General features: G+C 36.8%; 1 protein-coding gene and 1 pseudogene across 1 annotated transcript; one reads left to right on the forward strand and one right to left on the reverse strand.

The window, feature by feature from the left end:
- Positions 1 to 8,771: 8,771 nt before the first annotated feature.
- Positions 8,772 to 13,691, forward strand: LOC126588259 (uncharacterized; annotated as a pseudogene).
- A 96-nt stretch (positions 13,692 to 13,787) lies between these two features.
- On the reverse strand, positions 13,788 to 14,460 carry LOC126588260 (uncharacterized). The gene has a single exon (XM_050253344.1). It carries the CDS (start codon positions 14,286 to 14,288, stop codon positions 13,965 to 13,967), a length of 324 nt encoding a protein of 107 aa, XP_050109301.1. The 5' UTR covers positions 14,289 to 14,460; the 3' UTR covers positions 13,788 to 13,964.
- Positions 14,461 to 18,848: the final 4,388 nt, after the last annotated feature.

The raw sequence follows: 18,848 nt of genomic DNA on the forward strand, positions 1-18,848 counted from the left end.
TTCATGTTACTTATTGTTATTTAATGTTGTTTAATGGCTTAGGAAGTTATAAGAAAAAAAATAGAATTTTTAATTTTTTTTTAAATTGTAAAAAAAATAAAAATTTCATGTGACATCCGTCCCTAACTTGACAATTTTATTAATTTTAAATGAGGGAATTGACGAAAATGCCCTTAGAGGCGAGGGTGTTGACCTTCATGGACCAGCGTATAGTGAGACATACGAAATATTCTTTTAGTGTATCCTTGTAGTACTCGTCGCTACGAACGCGTGAGCTCAAGCGAAACCGAAATCGGAGCTACGATTAAAATTTTACTGAACTACGAATGTGAAGGACGTTTTAGTAATTTCACGTTTTAGAGAGTTATTTTTCTATTTTGTCATCTGTTGCTTTTTTTTGTGAGCCAATGGGACCCACACCATTCCTTCCCTCACTCCCATGTCCCCTTCTTTCTGGAGCACACACACTCTTTCATTTTTTTGTCAAACACTCTTCACTCTCTCCCATCTAACTCTTTCTTCACTCTCGTTCTTCCTCTGTAAATACAGAGACTTGCCATCACCACCACACCTCCAACGAGCTTCACTGAACCGCCACCTAGGTGCCACTACCTGTCATCCTTCCCAAAACTCAGATTCAAGTGGGATCGAACTCCTTCACCTCTCCGGTGGACCCCCTACCTCTCTCACTCACTCTGTGCTCACTGCACATAAGCAATCGTGGCGATCATTGATGCCCTGTTTCACAACCATCGTCGTCCATGTCTTCAACCTACCAAGAATGCAGCACCATGTATGAATGCCCTGTTTGGGCATCCAAATCCAAAACTCGAACTCTGAGCTCTTTGAGTATTTTTCCATCATTCCAGGTAAGGTAATACTCGAAATACCTTTGATCCTCTCTTTGTTGATGTTTTGAATGCTTACTAGGTTGTACATGTGTCTTAATGGTGCAGAAACCATGAATGTGAGCTTCCCCAGATTTCTGGAAAAACTAGTACCTGTGACCATTTAGCCCATTTTAGAGGATTTTTCTGGCCATCTCGGCGACGTTTGGCCTTCAAAACTGGTATAGGATTGTTCACTACATCTCTAGCTTCAAGTTAGTTTATGAATCATCAAATTTGGTTAAGTATCGAGTTAGAAATTAGCTCTGGAAGTTAGGAAGAAAATCTGGGAAAATTGCAGGAACTCGAAAGGAAGGCGAGTACAGTCGTACTTGCAGACGCGTGGAAGTGTGAGGGTGGTTGGCACATGCGGCATATGGCTGCCAATGTAGCCACCTTGTGGCAGCGCGTGCAGCGGCGCTGCAAGGAACCCGAGGTATCTCCTTAGGTTTCTCGACATGCTGGACCCAAATCCACCCTCCGTTTTCCGAAATTCGACCGTTTTAAAATAATTTCTTTATTAGCCGTACTTTGTACAAAAACGCGTTTCTACGTTAGTATGTTACGTATTTACATAAATGGTTTCGTTTCTAGGTGAAACGCATCGCAAGGACTCTCGATGCTATAAGACTGGTTCGACTCGACGACATGATCTGTGAGTGGGTCTTTTATTTGATATGCATATATTTATTTAGTTTCCATATATACATCTAATAACGAATTTTCTATATGAATACCATAATTAAATTAACATTTATAGAAAATGGCGTAACGATAAGAATTAGGAAATCATTATAAATTATACAGGATACCTTAGCTAAACTTACAACTATGAATAATTTTATGTTGACTAGAATTATCGAATCACTGTGGCATGATTATATTTATGTTATCTACTCATCATTGCTGCACCGGTGTTAGTACTCGCTTGGGCCAAGGCCAGTCTTTCACGTGTATGTGCACATTGCATCGTACGCTCACTTTGGATCCATTGTAGGTGCCAGTCCTGTCCTAGATTGCTATAGGCAATTACGACTCGTATGTGCTGCGCATAGCGCCAGTATTCACGTGATTGTAGTAGTAGAGCATATATCATTATTACACCCAGTCATGTTCATGTCAAAATACCTCTGCATGAACTCGTGTGTCAGCATATGTCGATGAGCACTTGATGTGATATGTTTAGTTGGGTAGGATATTGTGATTACTAGACCTTATGTGTTTATTTACGAAATGTTGTGACACATTGCATTATTGAGATATTGTTGGCTACGGTAAGTATTTTCATGCTATACGTAGTATGTATATTTTGGAAACTATACTTGTTTTACGGCGATGAGTTATAATGTTTTCAAAAAGGTTTTTATAAAATTTATTTTTTAGGCCCACTCACCCTTGTTTTTCGCCCCTCCAAGTTTTAGTGGTTGAGCTATCGTGTCGACGAGGATTTTTGGCAAACTGTTGTGATGGAAATACTACCAATGGTATAATTCCTCTATTACCTTTACTGTACTTTACTTATGCTCTGACATCACGTGTGAAATGGGTTCATTCCCGCTCACCAGCGCATTCTTGTATTTAGGCACTTTTATGTTTAAATTTATCCATTTTTTTCCACATCACTACACTTTATGGTTTCATCACTCTCTGGGTGTCGACTAGCATAGCTCGATTCGAAGTCCAGGTGGACATTTCGGGTCGGGATGTGTCAATTTAAATATAATGGCTAGTTGACATCAGCTAGCCGTTACATTCAAATTTGGGGCCTGGCTGGCTGGTTGGGTTGGGCCAGCCGGTTGGCCCTTTGGCCATTTTTTTGTCCTGTGGGTCCACCTAGCCCTCAGTTGGAGATGGTTTTCAGGCTATTTTCAGCCCTCTGGACCATTCGTTTGGAGATGGCCTAGTTATGAGGGGAAGAGGAGAGTAAAAATTGAACCTACATCAGGTGCATAGAAAAAATTGTGTTAAACCATTATGGTGAAACTTGGAATCGAGGATAACTCAAAAGATAGGTATGTTAAGGAATGATGTATTAAACCCTCAAAACTTGTAGATGATCTATTCGTGCATTCAGCTTCAATATTGGCATCTAAAGTTATAGACCAACATATGAGATTGCTTCCCTAGAAAACAGTAATATATAATCATAAACACTTATGCTAGAAGTGCTTTTATAATACACACATTGAAAAAATTATCTTCTATCTAAAGTGAAATATACAGTGGCCATCTTTGATAATTGGCTTATTCCAGTGGTTCTGTTTCAATAATGGTATTAGTCAAAACCGAATTAAACTGAACCGTTGAAAACTAGATGGTTCGGTTATATTTTTTGTGTTAAGCCAAACCAACTTATCTGCGCCCACCCATAACACCGCATGTCAGAAGTGAAGAAACATTGAAAAATATACCTAAAATAGAATATTGATTTGGATGTGAATCATGGACCTCTTGGGCATGTCTTGTCTGATATACATTTGCTTTTACAACCGTTCCAACAGTGGAAGGCACACTTTGTGCGACGAGATGCTAATACTGTGGCTCATCGGCTAGCTTGCAAAGGTTTAACTTTGGAGCAATCAGTTTCATGATTTGAAGAACTCTTTGATGTAATTGTTGATACTTTTGGAAGATAATTTGAATTCTTAATTTTGTTGGTGCGGGACGCTCTTTTTCTCTTCATTCCGGTTTTATGTACCGGGAAGGTTTTTATTGAGGCCCATTGTTAGCACCATTTCCATTTGCTTGTATGTTTTTCCACCATGAAATGAATATCCTACTTGATTTCAAAAAAAAGAAAAAAAAGAAAAAAAAGAAAAAAAAAGCAACTTCATTGGTGTTTTCCAAAACAAACTCTGATGGTGGTCTATAACCTTCGTATGTTGGTGGAGCCCATGGACCTAGGCAGAAACCCAAGACAATTTAGCCTAGGCCGCTACCCAAAAACAATATGCCGTCAGTCATGTTATTCCCTTTTTCATGTGTGCCCACATGCGTTAGTGAGCTCGACTTGAGTGACAACTTTTGATGTCGTGTGATTTCAACATTTTTATTTGTAGATGGTCTAAATTTTATTATACGTGACAGTGATTGCCTAGCCCCCCCCCCACCTTCTAGTCTAGGTAGAACAAGTTGAGTTGCTCTAAGGGTGCTTTTTTTGGGCTCGTTACCCTTCACTAGACTGGACTACACATTAGTGTAGTTGTCCTGTGTTTGTTACTTACACGGACTAAGTTTAATGGGATAAAGTGGGACTCGCATGGACTATCTCCTTTAATAGGAGGTCTTAGTGTGACCCTCAGAATACCATGGGATTGTTAAGACCTCGTCTGCTGGCTTCACCAACATTGCCTACACCTGCCAACCCAGAAACGCGGAGAACCTAGAATCTAGAATCAAGTTATCTCGTTTTGAATCGTGGAGAACCCAGAATTGCCAACTCTTCGTCCGCTCATTTCGAATCTCAGATAACCCAAAGCCCAGAACCCAGAGTCACCAACTCTTTGTTCGTTCGTTTTGAATTGCGGAGAACCCAAAGTCTCAAACTCTTCTTCTGCTCATTTTGAATCTTGAAGAACCCATAATCAAGTTGCGTTTTTTCTCTCTCTTCTTTGCTCTCTCTGCTCTTGTCGTTGTCTGTTCATTTCCAAGCTCGCCTAGGCCTTCGCTGGTAGACAAAGACAGAGAACTTAGCAGGCTAACAACCATTGTCGACGCCCACTTCCATATGCAACCATAGCTTCATCTTAGTCTTGTGCACATCTGCACAAACTCGATGGAATAAAAAAACCTAGATTCGGTGGAAGTGCAAAACCAATCTTCGAATTGTGAAACCCAAATTCGAATCACTAATTACAAATCCGAGAGAGAGTGTTCTGAAAAACTAACCTATTTTCAAAAGAGGGAGAGAGTGTTCATGCGATAGAGTTCTGAAAAAAATGAGAGAAATGAAAGGGAAGTGTTCCAAAAAAAGGAAAAGGAAAAAGAAAAAGAAAATTATTAGTTTGTTAGTCCGACACTGCATCAAACGCCTCACTAAGTTAGTCCAACTTAGTCTAGTCCAAGCCAGTCCAGCTTAGTTCCTGAAATAAGTCCGGTCCGAGATAGTCCGGTGCAACAAACGCACCCTAAGTGTACTACTTCTCCTTCACTCTACTACTGTCGATATTGTCTAATTTGCATAATGTGCCAATTAAATTTTTTGTTTTGGTGGCAATCATGTGCCAATTTAATGTTATGTGTGTAGATGTGAAAGTATAAGAGTTCCACATTGGTGAAAATAGAAATGTAGTATGTGCTTATAAGCAATTGAGTTTTTTTCCATATTGTCAGTTGATTTTATGGTAAAACCTTAACGTTTTTCATGACATGTATTTAAGTAATTGAATTTCTCCCTATTCTATCAATTAGTTTTATGGTGAATTTTCAACGACTCAACTTTCTTCACTAAGTAGAAAGAAAAAAGAAAAGAAGAAAAGAATTTTTTTTTGAGAGCTTGAAAAACAATCACTCATCTCTCTCTAAACCCTTCCAAACCAACCCTAATCTAGAAGCTTCACAGTCGCCGGCCCCTTGCTCCAGCTTGGGGCTAGCGGCAGCCCTTTTCCCCTTTCTTTTAGCCTATCTCCCTTTTCCCCTTTTTCCCTCTATCCTCCTTCCTCACCTTTACTTGTTTGTTCTTCCTTTATATCTTCTTCCCCCATGACTGATCCCTCCCCTGCGCCTCATGTAATACCCTGAAAAATTTAAATATATGAATTTGGTATTCATAATTATGAATATGTGAAAAGAATTGAGAATTTATATTAATTCATAAAATTTTAGTTTTAAATTAAACTAGTTACCAGGTTTAAAGTTTAGACATTAATTATTTAAAATACGTAGACCTTTCGAGGTCAAAATTTATATTTTTGAATAGAGCTATATCTTACGAACGCGTAGGCGCAAACTGTTCGTGAAACGGAGTTAAAACGAAGAAGTTATTAACGTTTAAAGTCGGGGATAAATTGGTAATTTTAAATATCTTTAGAAGGCTCCAGAAAATCTGGAGCCATGTGAAAAAGCCACGTGTGTGGCTGGTATGAAAGGAAGAAACAAAATGGATGGTTGTGATTAAAAGAAAATGATAGAAAGGAGAAAAAGGAGGGAAAAGGAGAGGAAGGAGGACCAATGGGGGAGGAGAGAAGGGGGAGCAGGGGATCCCGCGACCCAAGGATCGGACCCGACCCGATCGGGCCTATTGTGATTTTTTGGTAGGATTTGGTCACTTTTTCTGGTGAATTACATCAAGTTAACCATTGTAAAAACCCTTCATAACCTTCCCTCTTCCTATTACACCTAAAAAATCATGGGATTTGAACTTGAAATGGGTAGAACCCGCATGGTGGGGTGTGGCGGCTTTGGGTTCAAATTACGCAAAATTTGAAACTACTTAAGTCCAATTCCACCACCATTAGACTCCTTTTGAGTTGTGGAACAAAGCCCAAACAAGTTTAGGGTCGTCGGAGTTACTTTGAGGTCGAATTGAACACTCCCAAATTCAAGGGTTTCGGTTCATGGCCGATTTGAGGTGTTTCCTGGACAAATTGGGCTTGGCCGTATGTATGAAAGTTGTTCCTCTCACTAAGATCTACTTTCTTGTAAAATTTGGTAATTTTTGGAGATAGTTGATATTTTCCGGCGAATTCGGTGCGGCCGACCGCCACCGGTGACGGCGTGTGACCAGGGAGCCGACGCCGTATTTTTAAGCTAATTTTGATGTTCTGGAACTAAATTTAATAAGCATTTAATGTAATACACTTGTTTGAAGCTAGATGGTGATTGTTAGTTATGTGTAGAAATATCAAAGTTTAATAGAATTGAAATTTGTGAACTACGAATGTATTGATCCCTGTTTAGGGTACGTAGGCAGTCTAACGAGACGTTAGATGCAGCCATAATACCAGTAAGATTAAATATTCAAGAATTAATCTTTGAATTAGAGGTTGCTTGATAGAAGAATTTAGGAAATTAAGTTGATAACTTAATTGATTGTTATGGTAATTAAAAACATGGTTAATTTTATGGGAATTAAATCGTTTGCAGATTTAGAAGTAAGATAAAAGAAATAGTAGCAAACTAAACAAGAGTTTAGTTTGGACCTATCATTAATATTATTATTTCCCGAAATAAAGCAAATAATTCAGGGCAGGACGTTACACCTCACCTCCCACCCCATTTCTTTTTCCCCTATCGGCGTCTCCAACACTTCTCTCTAGTTGGGTGGAGTCAAGCTATTATCTTTCCCATCGATAATGGCCTAATTTTATTTCTCCTTCACTAATGAGTGTGTTGGTCGTGTTCATGACGGTGGTAGTGCGGGTACACATGGTGGTTTGTTGTGCAGATTCGAAGCCATTGAGGCTTTCTATCGGTTGAATTGGTTTACTGAGGCATGCAACTTGTTCTTTGGTTTTGGGTTAGTGGTGCTGATTGGCTACGACGTCGCTTCGGTGTCGGCAGTGACTTTGGTGTGACTTTCCTCTGCTCCGCACACCACTATTCTTTGCCAAGCAGATGCCCTCCAAGTTGTGGACATTGCTGTTGGAATTGGAAAATTGTTGCAACTTACCCATTTTGTTGCTTTAGTTTGCGGATAGCTATTGGAATATTGAGGATGAACAAATGATTTCAATTTTGCTATGCTATGATCCATGTGGCTTCGGTGTTCACAAATCTTATCTTTTGGTGCTAATGATTTTATGCAGGTTACCATGGGCTCGTGGCGGCGGCGACGACGATGTGACGGAGATTTTGGCGCGTCGTGGTATCTCCTCTGCAACCCAAGCCCAATACTTTTCTTGTCCTAGGCATCGACCCACCCATATGGTCCTGCAAGGCTGCAGCCCACGCCTCCTGCCACGATTGTACTCTTGTCTTTCCTGTGGACATGTCATTGGTTTTAGTTTAGGTTTAAGTTTCGTTTGTAGCGCAGTGAGAGGGTTAGGTTGGTAATTTTGTGCTACTTCGGTGATCTATTTGTGTCACTTATGCGATTTATGTGGTCTCGTTGTCAATGGCTTTATGTCAGGTTGCTAGTGTTTGGATTGTCTCGTCTGCCGTCTTTGTGACAATCCTATCCGGAACTTTTGTTTGTGGTCGTTTATTGTGGTAGCTGTATAGGGGTTTAAAATTATTTGTATCTTGCGCAAACCATCTCCATATCAAGAAATTGGTCATTGGAGAAGGATTTGGATCCCATCCAGATCCAAATTGTGGGGATCTTAGAGATCCTCACATCCTAACCGTTTATCGTACATTGTGCGGTCAGAAATTATTTTGAATTTATTTATTTAAAACTAAACACAAATGGTACCTAACGAAAACTGACAGCACGATGTACGATAAATAGCCATAATGTGAGGATCCCTAGAATACACACAAAGAAAATCTGGAGAAAACCCTCATCCACCGGAGAAATTATACCCATCTAACACCTCTTGTATCTGGTTGTTCTTATTAATGAAACTTTTGTCAAAGAAAAAAAAGGAAAAGAAAGAGAAAAAGAGTAGAACGACTGCGTCCTTTAGGAATATACAGGTCAACGTCCAATAATTTACATCTCCAACATTTGTTAATTTAAGTATATTTTCTGGTTAAACAAACAGTTACTTTTTTCATGGGAAAAAACTTACGGTACTGTTTATTTTAGCGAAAAATTACATTTTTATATTAAAAAATCAATCATGATATTATTTATTTTACTCTTTATTTTATCTTTATCAATAAAATTCAAAATTGTCATTAGTTTTCTCTTTTTTCACGTGGACTGCATTTCATCACTATATTCTCCCTCAAAAACTTAACATCTGCAAACATCCCTACACCACATTCTTTCCCCGAATTACAACCTTACACGATTAAACCTCCCTCTTTAAACATCAATCTAAGAACTTCTACCACCGTCCATCTCGAAGTCCCTACGAATCCAACGTAAAATAAAAAAACTCAAATCATAAAACGTAACGCAATTGATCATAATGTACCCCGCCACAACTACCATGCGAAAACAATCGGATTTCGCCATTACAACGCGGCGAGATACAAATTTCAGACTCTACTCAACTCAACTCGGTCTCTCTCGTCTCGGATCCAACGGTCAGCCATGGTCGCCATCCACTCTATAGCTGCTCAGAGCTTCCTCTCTCTCCCAAACCACAAACCCCGAAAACCCATTACCGCACACCCAAAACCCATCTCGACCTCCAATTTTCCCACCTCCAAACTCCCAAGAAACCCATCTTTCCCGAGAAACAAACAGAAAAGCAGGTGGCTTCTGAACTCGGTGGTCGAGCGAGAAGAGTGTGGTGTGATTCCGGTTCAGAGCTCCGACTGTACGGACCAGAAGGAAGGGGCGGTGGCGGCGAGCAGGGCGGATAGCGACGGCGGGGATCAGGGGGAGTTAGTGAGTCAGGTGGGCGGGTTCGGAGAAAGTGAGGGGAGGCTATCGTTTGAAGGTGCTGGTGGTTTTGGGTCTTCTGGGGTTTGAAGTGAGAGGGAGAGTGAGGAATTTGAGAGGTTGGTAGATAGGACTATCAATGCCGCTGTTATGCTTGCAGCTGGTACTTTTGCTCTCACTAAGTTGATCACCGTCGTTCAGGATTACTGGCATGTAAGTCAATCTCTTTGGTATTTAATTTCCATTTTATTTTGTTTAGAGAGATTAATTGCCATTTTATTTGTTTTCATGTGATTGTGTGTTAGAACTTGATGTGAATTATGCTAAAGGAAGATGGGTTTGGGGTGATGTTGGTTCTTAGTTAAGTTCGGTTTTCGCCTTTCTTGTTCTTTAAGGTTGCTTATTTTTCTTTGGTAATTAACATTGGCCACTTTTACACTGAGGTTTCAATTGCCTGAGTGCTTTTTGACTTTGAGTCCGAAGATTTAGAATTTTCAGTTCAATTGGTGGATTAAACTTGAGCTTAATCAGCCAAGGTCTAAAATATCGATGATATCAGAAATATCAGTAGTAAAAAAACACGGAAATTTCAATGGAAATATCAGGATATTATCGATATCGATAAAAATTGAATAAAAACCACGGAAATTGTAAGAAAAACTTAGAAATTTTTATTGAAACTTTGCAGGATGTTTATTTAATCAATTATCTATTAGTTTATCACAAAAAATTGGAAGGAAATGCATTGCATGATGAATTTAACTGATTTAAGTTGATTATATAGCGAGCTGGCAAATATTGTGAGTGTAGAAAATATGTAGTAATTAATGAAAGAAGTTTAAACACACCATAATCATTTATATATAATGAATTAGTACAATATTTTACACTTTATACATTGCATGGTAAGATACATAAGTGACTTAGTACCACATAGAGTTCCTATCAAGGTCTAAAATATCGATGATATCAGAAATATCGGTAGTCCAAAAACACGGAAATTTCAATGGAAATATCGGGATAATATCGATATTTTAGGCGATGGTATCAGCTATATCTGTGTGGATCAGGTTGTCTGTCTTATGATGAGTTGTGAATATGCTGGATTGATGCTGTATATTCAGATTAACTGTTGTTATCTTTATATGATCATCCATGAGGAGGCGAGAGTGAGGGGATGTTCTTATATAACTTACAAGGAAATAATGAAGTGGATACTGCTTTTGAAGGATTGTGATTATGCAAACTTGTTAATCCGAAGGAATCGTGATCTGAAACTGTTATGTCGAATCATGGATGGTTTTGCACTATAAAATGACAATCATGGGGGAGTAAAAAGGTCATAGAATGGTATGGATGGAACAAGCATGGTGAGATAAGTAAGTTGCTTGTTATGGATGGGAAAAAGAAAACAGAATTGGATGTAAATGATTGCTGGGAAACTTGGAGATTGCTGCCATTTCTGAAGTTGAATTTGGTGAAGAGGACTTGTCTCTTATGGTTAGAGTTGTATGACTATGTAGCAGTTAGTTGGTCCTGTCCGATTCGTTCATAGCTATCTTCAGGAAATTTCTTGATTAGTTCATAGTTATGTTTAGGAGATTTCATCATAGGCTGTGATTTGTGATTTGTATGTCTTAAACTATTTATTAATATAGGGCTGGCTCTGCTTGATTATATAATTTCCTATTTACATGTGCACTGCACTTTTAACAATTTGTCTATGGGACTTATGTGTTTGGTACTCATTTCAGGGTTGGACTCTATATGAGATCCTATGGTATGCACCTCAACACAACTGGTCTGCTTATGAGGAAGCTCTCAAGACTAACCCAGTTTTAGCCAAAATGGTGATTAGTGGTGTCGTGTACTCTGTAGGGGACTGGATTGCCCAGGTGTGTTGCTGTTGTGAAGTAAAAAATTTTAGTTCTTCCAGTTGGTGAAGTTAGTCCTTGACGTGCATATTGCTTGTCTGATCATTTTTGTAGTGCTTTGAAGGAAAACCTCAACTTGAATTTGATCGTACGTGAATGCTCAGATCAGGTCTTGTTGGATTTACTCTCCATGGTTCCCTCTCTCACTACTATTACCAGTTATGCGAGGTAAATTCCTTCTGCAGTTGTTTATTTTCAGAAGTCAAAATTTTCTTTTCTTCTTTTTATCCATAAGACAAATTTCCTGGGCTCCTTAAACAAACTTAAACTTGTTTCAGGAGCTTATTCCTTTCCAAGACTGGTGGGTGGTTCCTGTCAAAGTAGCCTTCGACCAAACTGTATGGGCAGCGATTTGGAACAGCATTTACTTTACAGTTTTGGGATTTTTGCGTTTTGAATCTCCCATAAGTATTTTTAGTGAACTTAAGGCAACATTTTGGCCGATGCTGACAGTAAGAGAACTTCTGCCTTTTTGTTTTGAAGTACTATCTTTTCATGCGCTCTTCAGTGTTTCGAGTCAAACGACCTGAAATTTAATTGATTCTCTGTCCTCTAGCTTGTGGACATTTGAAAAGTCAAGATCGTCCAAAGTCATTAATCAATTTGAACTGGAATTGTTAGTTCATACTATTTTTGTAGCAAGGTTCCATCAGTTGTCAATCAAAAAATGTTTGTGTATTAAACTTTATGCTGGCATGTATATTTGTGTCAGCTGTTTTGTGTCCATGTAGTGTTAGCTCTCTTTTCCGCTGTGATGTAGTTTAACCTTGGAATAAGAGTTTAGTGCCATTTATCTTATCAATAGGTCTATTCTCTAACCATAATATTTGACCTTACCTCGTGGTGTTAAAAATTGCTGTCCAAATGAACATGAATCTATTTTGTCTGAAAATTTTATCTAGCGGGTATAGTTTTAAAGAAACTTAAATTTTATCTTTACAAAATTTACATGTATTGGGTTTTTACCTTTAAACAATAATGTTTGCTTTCTCTGGCTGGGGCTTAGAATCAGGTAGTGCATATAGGGTAAAACTTTGTCAATCGTAAACTCCAAAATGTGATTTTTCCTTCCCAAACATGCATTTTCCTTCCTGAAGTCCAAAACACGCAAGGAAAAGCAGGATTTTTCAGAGAAATAAAAAGTGCTCATGGTTTATGGTCCGAGTCATGTTACGTGTGTTAAAAGTGCTGCTAATTTTAGTAGTTACATATTCCTTGGTTAAAGCTAGGGTTAAAAGAAATGTTTGTTTGACCAATTGACATATTTCTGTAATGTAATTTGTTATGCAGGCAGGGTGGAAGCTTTGGCCATTTGCACATCTTGTTACCTATGGTGTGATCCCTGTCGAACAAAGGCTCTTATGGGTGGACTGTGTAGAGTTAATCTGGGTGACTATACTCTCGACGTAAGTATTTAATATGGATAATTTGTACTTTCACTAGTGAGTGGAAAAGATTGATGATCATGACTTACTTTCCTCCTTTAAGAGCTTAATAACTATCCTCACTAAAATTGTTCATGTTTTCTTTCTAATTTGTTCTATCCTTGTCTTTGTTTATGTCTCGGGTTAGAACAAGTTACTCTAATTCTTCCCCTGCCTATGGATCGATCAACACACCGTAGTCGATGTTTCTTCATAAAAAAAGTTGATTGGAGAAGTTAAGCTAAAAAAAAAAAAAAAAAACAAATTCGAGGCAAATGTGATGTGTAAATATATGGCAGATAGTATATAGGGAGAGCGCGGTGGGGTGGTATATATTTCTATGTGCCTCAGGCAATGTTCTAGTCACATTTTGTATTGCTCTCAATTTCTATAGGAAGCATTCAACCATAATATTTTTGGAATGTTTAAACCTATGGTTTTGTTAGGTAATTACAAAGTTTGTTTTTGAGGGTTTAGGTGTTTAATTTCGTGCTGCAGCATCATGTCTTCGGTAGAATTTTCGTCTAACATTACTGATAATTTCTGTTTGCCAGTTACTCAAATGAAAAATCAGAAGCAAGAATTTCCGAGGCACCAGCTGAAGCAAATTCCAGTTCTTCAGACACAGGTCCTCTTGAGGTATTATACAAACCCTTTTAAACTGATTTCCTTACGTATATAAGAGCTGCAGATTACACACTGTGCTACATTTTTTTTTTTACTTCTTCCCCCTTCCATCAGAAGTAAAGAAATTGAAAACGACTAGAAGACCAGAGACGGATACATACATGAGGGAAATTGCTCAATGAGTGTGTGTAAAGACTAAAAGATCGATTCCATGATGGACCGCGACTGCAAAGGTGAAATACCTAGCGATGTGGAAATATGCCTTGGCTGGTTGTTTATGGTATATATATTGCACCGATCTCAGAACATGCACATGTACGTGATATGTATAGTTTGGGGAAAGTTGGATAAAATTTTCACAATTGAGATGTGTTTTCATGTTCTTGATGTGTCTTTTGATTTGGCGATATTGCTTATTTTTACTAGCCTATCAACACGAGCCTCGTTGTGAGATTGAATAGTTTTACTTACAGAATACTTGTGGAAAAAACTGTGGAAGAATTGATCATATTTGCAGGAGAGATGCATTGACCGAACAAGAATCTTTCAGAGTCAAAATTAATATACACAGATTGGTAAATAATTAATCATCCTCTATGGAACAAAAACAGCACTTAATAAAAGAAAGGTTTAGCAGCTTTAGCTAGCTCCTCCATTAAGCCATTGACATGTTAGAAAGCCGACTAGGCGTTGGTTGGAAATTCCACCACCGAAGACTTAAGCTACGATTTGGAGTAGATCTCAATGCCCTCCTCAAAATCTCCTTCTTTCCATAGTTCCTCAACCCCTTTTTGCCTCCCGGCGGCACTGCATACTGGTGCCGGCTACACCTTTTCAACCCAGGACGATTCGAGCACGTACAAACCTGTTTTCGAGGCCTCGGGGATGATACTGATGATGATGATGCCACCATACTACTCTTGTTGAGTGTTTGTAGCCTTTCTCCAATGTGACTATAGTGAGGGTTGTTCTTCTGCATTTTGTGAAGTTGAAAGCCAAAGGAGAAGAGAAGAATGGTGGTCTGTGTAATTTGATCTTTTGAATGTAGAATATATATCACGAGTAATGTGCTTGGGCTGTGAAGATATATAATATGATATGCTTATATGGTTGTATATGAGTGACCATAAGGGGAAGACCTTTTCCCAGTTCAAAATGGTTGGGCTCTGAGTGTTTGACCAGTCGATTACATATTATATCTCTTGTAATTCTCTTTGACTTAAGAGACTAACCAACACGATTCTCTCCGCATCCTCTCTTTAAGAAGATTTTGGGAATCTGTAAATCATATCTTTTTTTCGTACATTATGCGGTTAGTTTTTTTCAAGTACTGTTTATGTTCAATTTTAAATAAAAGAATTTTAAATAATTTCTAACCGCATAATTTACGATAAAATGACACAATTTACAAATTATCAAAATCTTCACAAAAGAGAATTCAGAGACCAAATGAAGACTTGGTCTCAAATATTAGACTTTTTATTATTTTTATTATTTATGTATAGGAGCGGAAACATTCTTGTCAAAGTATGATCGATGAATGGTCAATGCATGGGACGTGTCAATTGAAGAATGGTCAGGGTAGGGGACGTGTCAAACACCTTACATGTGTTTGGTATGACCATACGTAAGAAAGTTCTGCATGAGGTGGAAAATCGTGTACCAACAGGATCATCTAGGGATCGTTTTGGAAAGAATCTTGAAGATTTATAAATCATGTTTGTTCAGGAAAGAATCTTGAAGATTTATAAATCATGTTTGTTCATTTTATATTGTGTGGTTAGTTTTTATCAGGTACTGTTTATATTTAATTTTAAATAAAAATATTTAAAATAATTTAGGACCGTACAATGTACGATAAATAGACACAATTCATGAATTCTTATAATCCTTATAAAAAAGATCCAGCGAGGATTCGGATTCAATGGTGTAAACATATATCACTTCACATAGTATAATCAAGGGTTGCATCCCTCTATTGAGAGGAATGTACATATCACTTTCCTTGGTATAACATGGTTTTATCGTATAAATTTCCGTTCAATATTTTTAATTTTTATTTAGAGATCATCCTTATAAAGGCACATTTGAATAATTTTTATTATAGAAATGATTTTCAAATGTAGATTAAAAAAGCATACGCTTCTAATTATGAAAGTTTTACAATAAAAATATATTATTCGCCAGGGGTGATATGCATGCATTCTAGATACAAATATTATTCTTCAAAAATTGTTGTCCATACAGTCGTGCGTAAGTGGTCATCAGATGGCAATGCAAGTGAACTCACAACGTACAAGTGAACCTCACAATGAATCAATGACTAACAACTAAACACACTGTGTGATCGATTGTCACTAGTACGAGTACATAATCATGCATGAAAGATGAAACATGCGTGCATGATATAACTTCGTACTTGCCAACAAGTTTTGTACCATATGCATTAAACATGGGACTGAATTGTACTTTCTAATTGGTCGGGGTATTTTTCTGCCTGGAAGTTAGAACAACTTCGGAATCAACTGTCAAATGTCATTGCTAAGTTAGACTTCTATGCCACATTTTTTTAATGAAGACTTTTAAGTCAGTTTGTGCATTTTCATTATCCAAACAGCATAAAACATAATGAAAATCATTTTAATGTGTCGCTTAAACATGGGTTTTTTTACTATTCAATCATGTCCTAAATATGGTTTAGAATTAGTTATAATTCTTAACCTTTTTAGTAGGAAAGTAGCTTCATTTATATCTAGTACTGAAGATTCTCACCAGATGATAATTTTGATTTGGGTTGGTTTGGTTTGACTTTGTGAGGTTTTAATATGGATGTAGCATTATAGTTAAAATACAAGTAAAAAAGGATAGGGTAAATTACACAAAACCACCTTAACCATTGGTCGCACTACAATCTCATACCTCATATTTTAAACATTACAATGTCATACCTTAATTTATGAATTTGTTGCAATGTCATACCTCAATTAATTAATATGTCAAATTAATTGTTAAGTGATGACGTGACAAATGCATGATCCATATTTTGCTGACATGATAGCCAACTTGTGCCAACTAATAAAAATATTTAATTATTAAAATTATTTTAATTAATTTAAAATATTATTTATAAAATTTAAAAAAAAAAAAAACAAAAAACAACCTCACGGCCCTCACCCCACCCAACCCATCGTTCCCCTCACTTCTCTCTTGCCACGCATGAACCCATCACCACCATTTTTGCAAAAGGAATCAAACCCAATTTTGAATCGTAAATGGCAACACAACAAACAAAGCAAAAACCAAATGGCTTATTATGTTAACACCTCACATATTGTTGAATAAACCTCACATACTTAATACACCATACGTTTACTTTTTTAATTAAAAATTATCTTAATACACCCCATATACTTCCCCATAATACCTTCATACCCCACATTCTCAACATACACCTCACATTTTCTCCATACACCCCACCTTTTATGTACACCCCACATTTTTCATATCTTGTAACGGTCATTTTTAAACGTCTTATGATTTTGTTTTTCGTTCTACTCTGTTGTTTTTTGTTCATTTTTAAACGGCTTAGTTGGCTCATTGAACTGTGACTCGAGTTTTTTGCTTCACCATCTGAATCACACTCTAACATCTTAGAAATTAAACGTCTTATGATTTTGTTTTTTGTTCTACTCTGTTGTTCAGGCAAGGGCTTGCCTGTGTAGCTTATTAATTTTCAATGGTGATTTTGATACATGTGAACTTTTAAGTTGTTATTTGATGTAGTATTTGATGAAGCAATATTTGGCCCTTGTAATGAAACCAAAAGCTCTTAGCAATTTGTAGGCATTTTTCATATGAAAAATTATGGTTTGCTATAGCTATCGGATATCTCTGTGTTCATCCAATTTGTAGTATTCATGCTTCCTAAATGCTCTGTACTTTCTATTCTGTTAAATAAACCTAGTTGAAAATAACCATAAAAAAAATGAAAACTAACGATAAGGGCTTCAAATCTTTGCAATTTAATAAAAAATCATACACTAATTTTATTTAATAATAAAGATAAAAAAAATAAAAAATAAAAAAATCCAAATCGCCCCGAGTGCCCGTCCCTCCCCAACCACCACCACCACCCAAAAAACTCCATCAAACAACTTCCACTTGGTAGGTCGTGGTGGGCCCAACTACTCTTAAGCAATTAGGAAGACACCACCACATCAGCAAATTGCCTCTGTTTTTTCTTATATGGCAGACAAAATTTTGTTTGTTTTTCGTTTGGGTGCTTCAATTTTTGGCTATGATTTTTTATGCATTGGACATCGACATGTGAAGAGGAGAAATTTATTTGTACACAATACGAATATGTCGTCAAGCTGATGTTTTGAGACAAAAAGATAAATATATGTGTATATGTTTATTCACATATCTTTATTTTATTGACACAGAACGTTAAGTGATGGCATATTTATGCCATAAAATGTGTTATTTGTATTAGAGAAGGGATTCTTCTTGCAATCAGTGATACTATGTGATAACTATTTAACAAACAATTATCTATACCATCGGTTGTGTCACTGAAACAATGAATTAGTTGTAAGAGTATTCACATCAAAAAATACCGTCACATGGTGTAAATGACACAATTGACAAGTGACAAAGTGGGATAACGTAGGAGATGGTCAAGTACAAAATGGGGATAAACGACGTAAGTTTCAAACCTTATGAAATTGAACCAAGAATTAGATACTATTTATAAAACTTGACCAATAAGTAGATATTATTCAAGAAACGAAAATAAGAATTAGGCATTATTTATAAAACTAAACCAATAAGTGGAAACTATTTATGAAACTGGACTATACACTATTTATGAAACTGGAGTAAGAACTAGACCATATTTATGAAACATGACCAAGAATTAGGCACTATTTATGAAAGTGGACCAATAACTAGACACTATTTATGAAACTGGACTAAGAAAGAGACACTATTTATAAAACTATATCAATTACTATACATTATTTATGAAACTAGATCTAATAACTAGGCACTATTTATGAAACCTGACCAAGAACTAAACACTATTTATAAAAGTGGACAAAAAACTAGGCTCTATTTATGAAATTGAACCAATAAATAGTATAGTACCGTTCAGTTTCATAAATAGTGTTCATTTTCATAAACAGTGTACAGGTCTCTCACGTAATTTTTTTTATTTTTTATAAATTGTGTCATTTTCATTAAAATTTAAGTTTTTTTGTCATTTTTATTACAATTTACGGGTTTTTCATTAAAATTTATTACTTTTTCATTAAATAAAGTTATAGTATGGTTTTTGGTTAAAATAAACTTAGCCCAAGCCCTTTTCATGAAAGTTCCTTAAAAAAATGAAGAGTGGGAAGAGTTTTGATAGTTGATGAAGATAAATAGTAAAAATGATTTGTGATTTATTTAGAATTTTTTTATTTTTAAAACATATTGCATAGTAGGATACATAAATCATTTAGTATTAAAATTTAATGTGAGGTGCATTCAATAT

Source organism: Malus sylvestris, chromosome 11, assembly GCF_916048215.2.
Source record: "Malus sylvestris chromosome 11, drMalSylv7.2, whole genome shotgun sequence".
NCBI lineage: Eukaryota > Viridiplantae > Streptophyta > Magnoliopsida > Rosales > Rosaceae > Malus > Malus sylvestris.

Coding starts and splice junctions, on each gene's coding strand:
- LOC126588260 (XM_050253344.1), bottom strand. CDS start 14,288: ATGCAGAAGAACAACCCTCACTATAGTCACATTGGAGAAAGGCTACAA.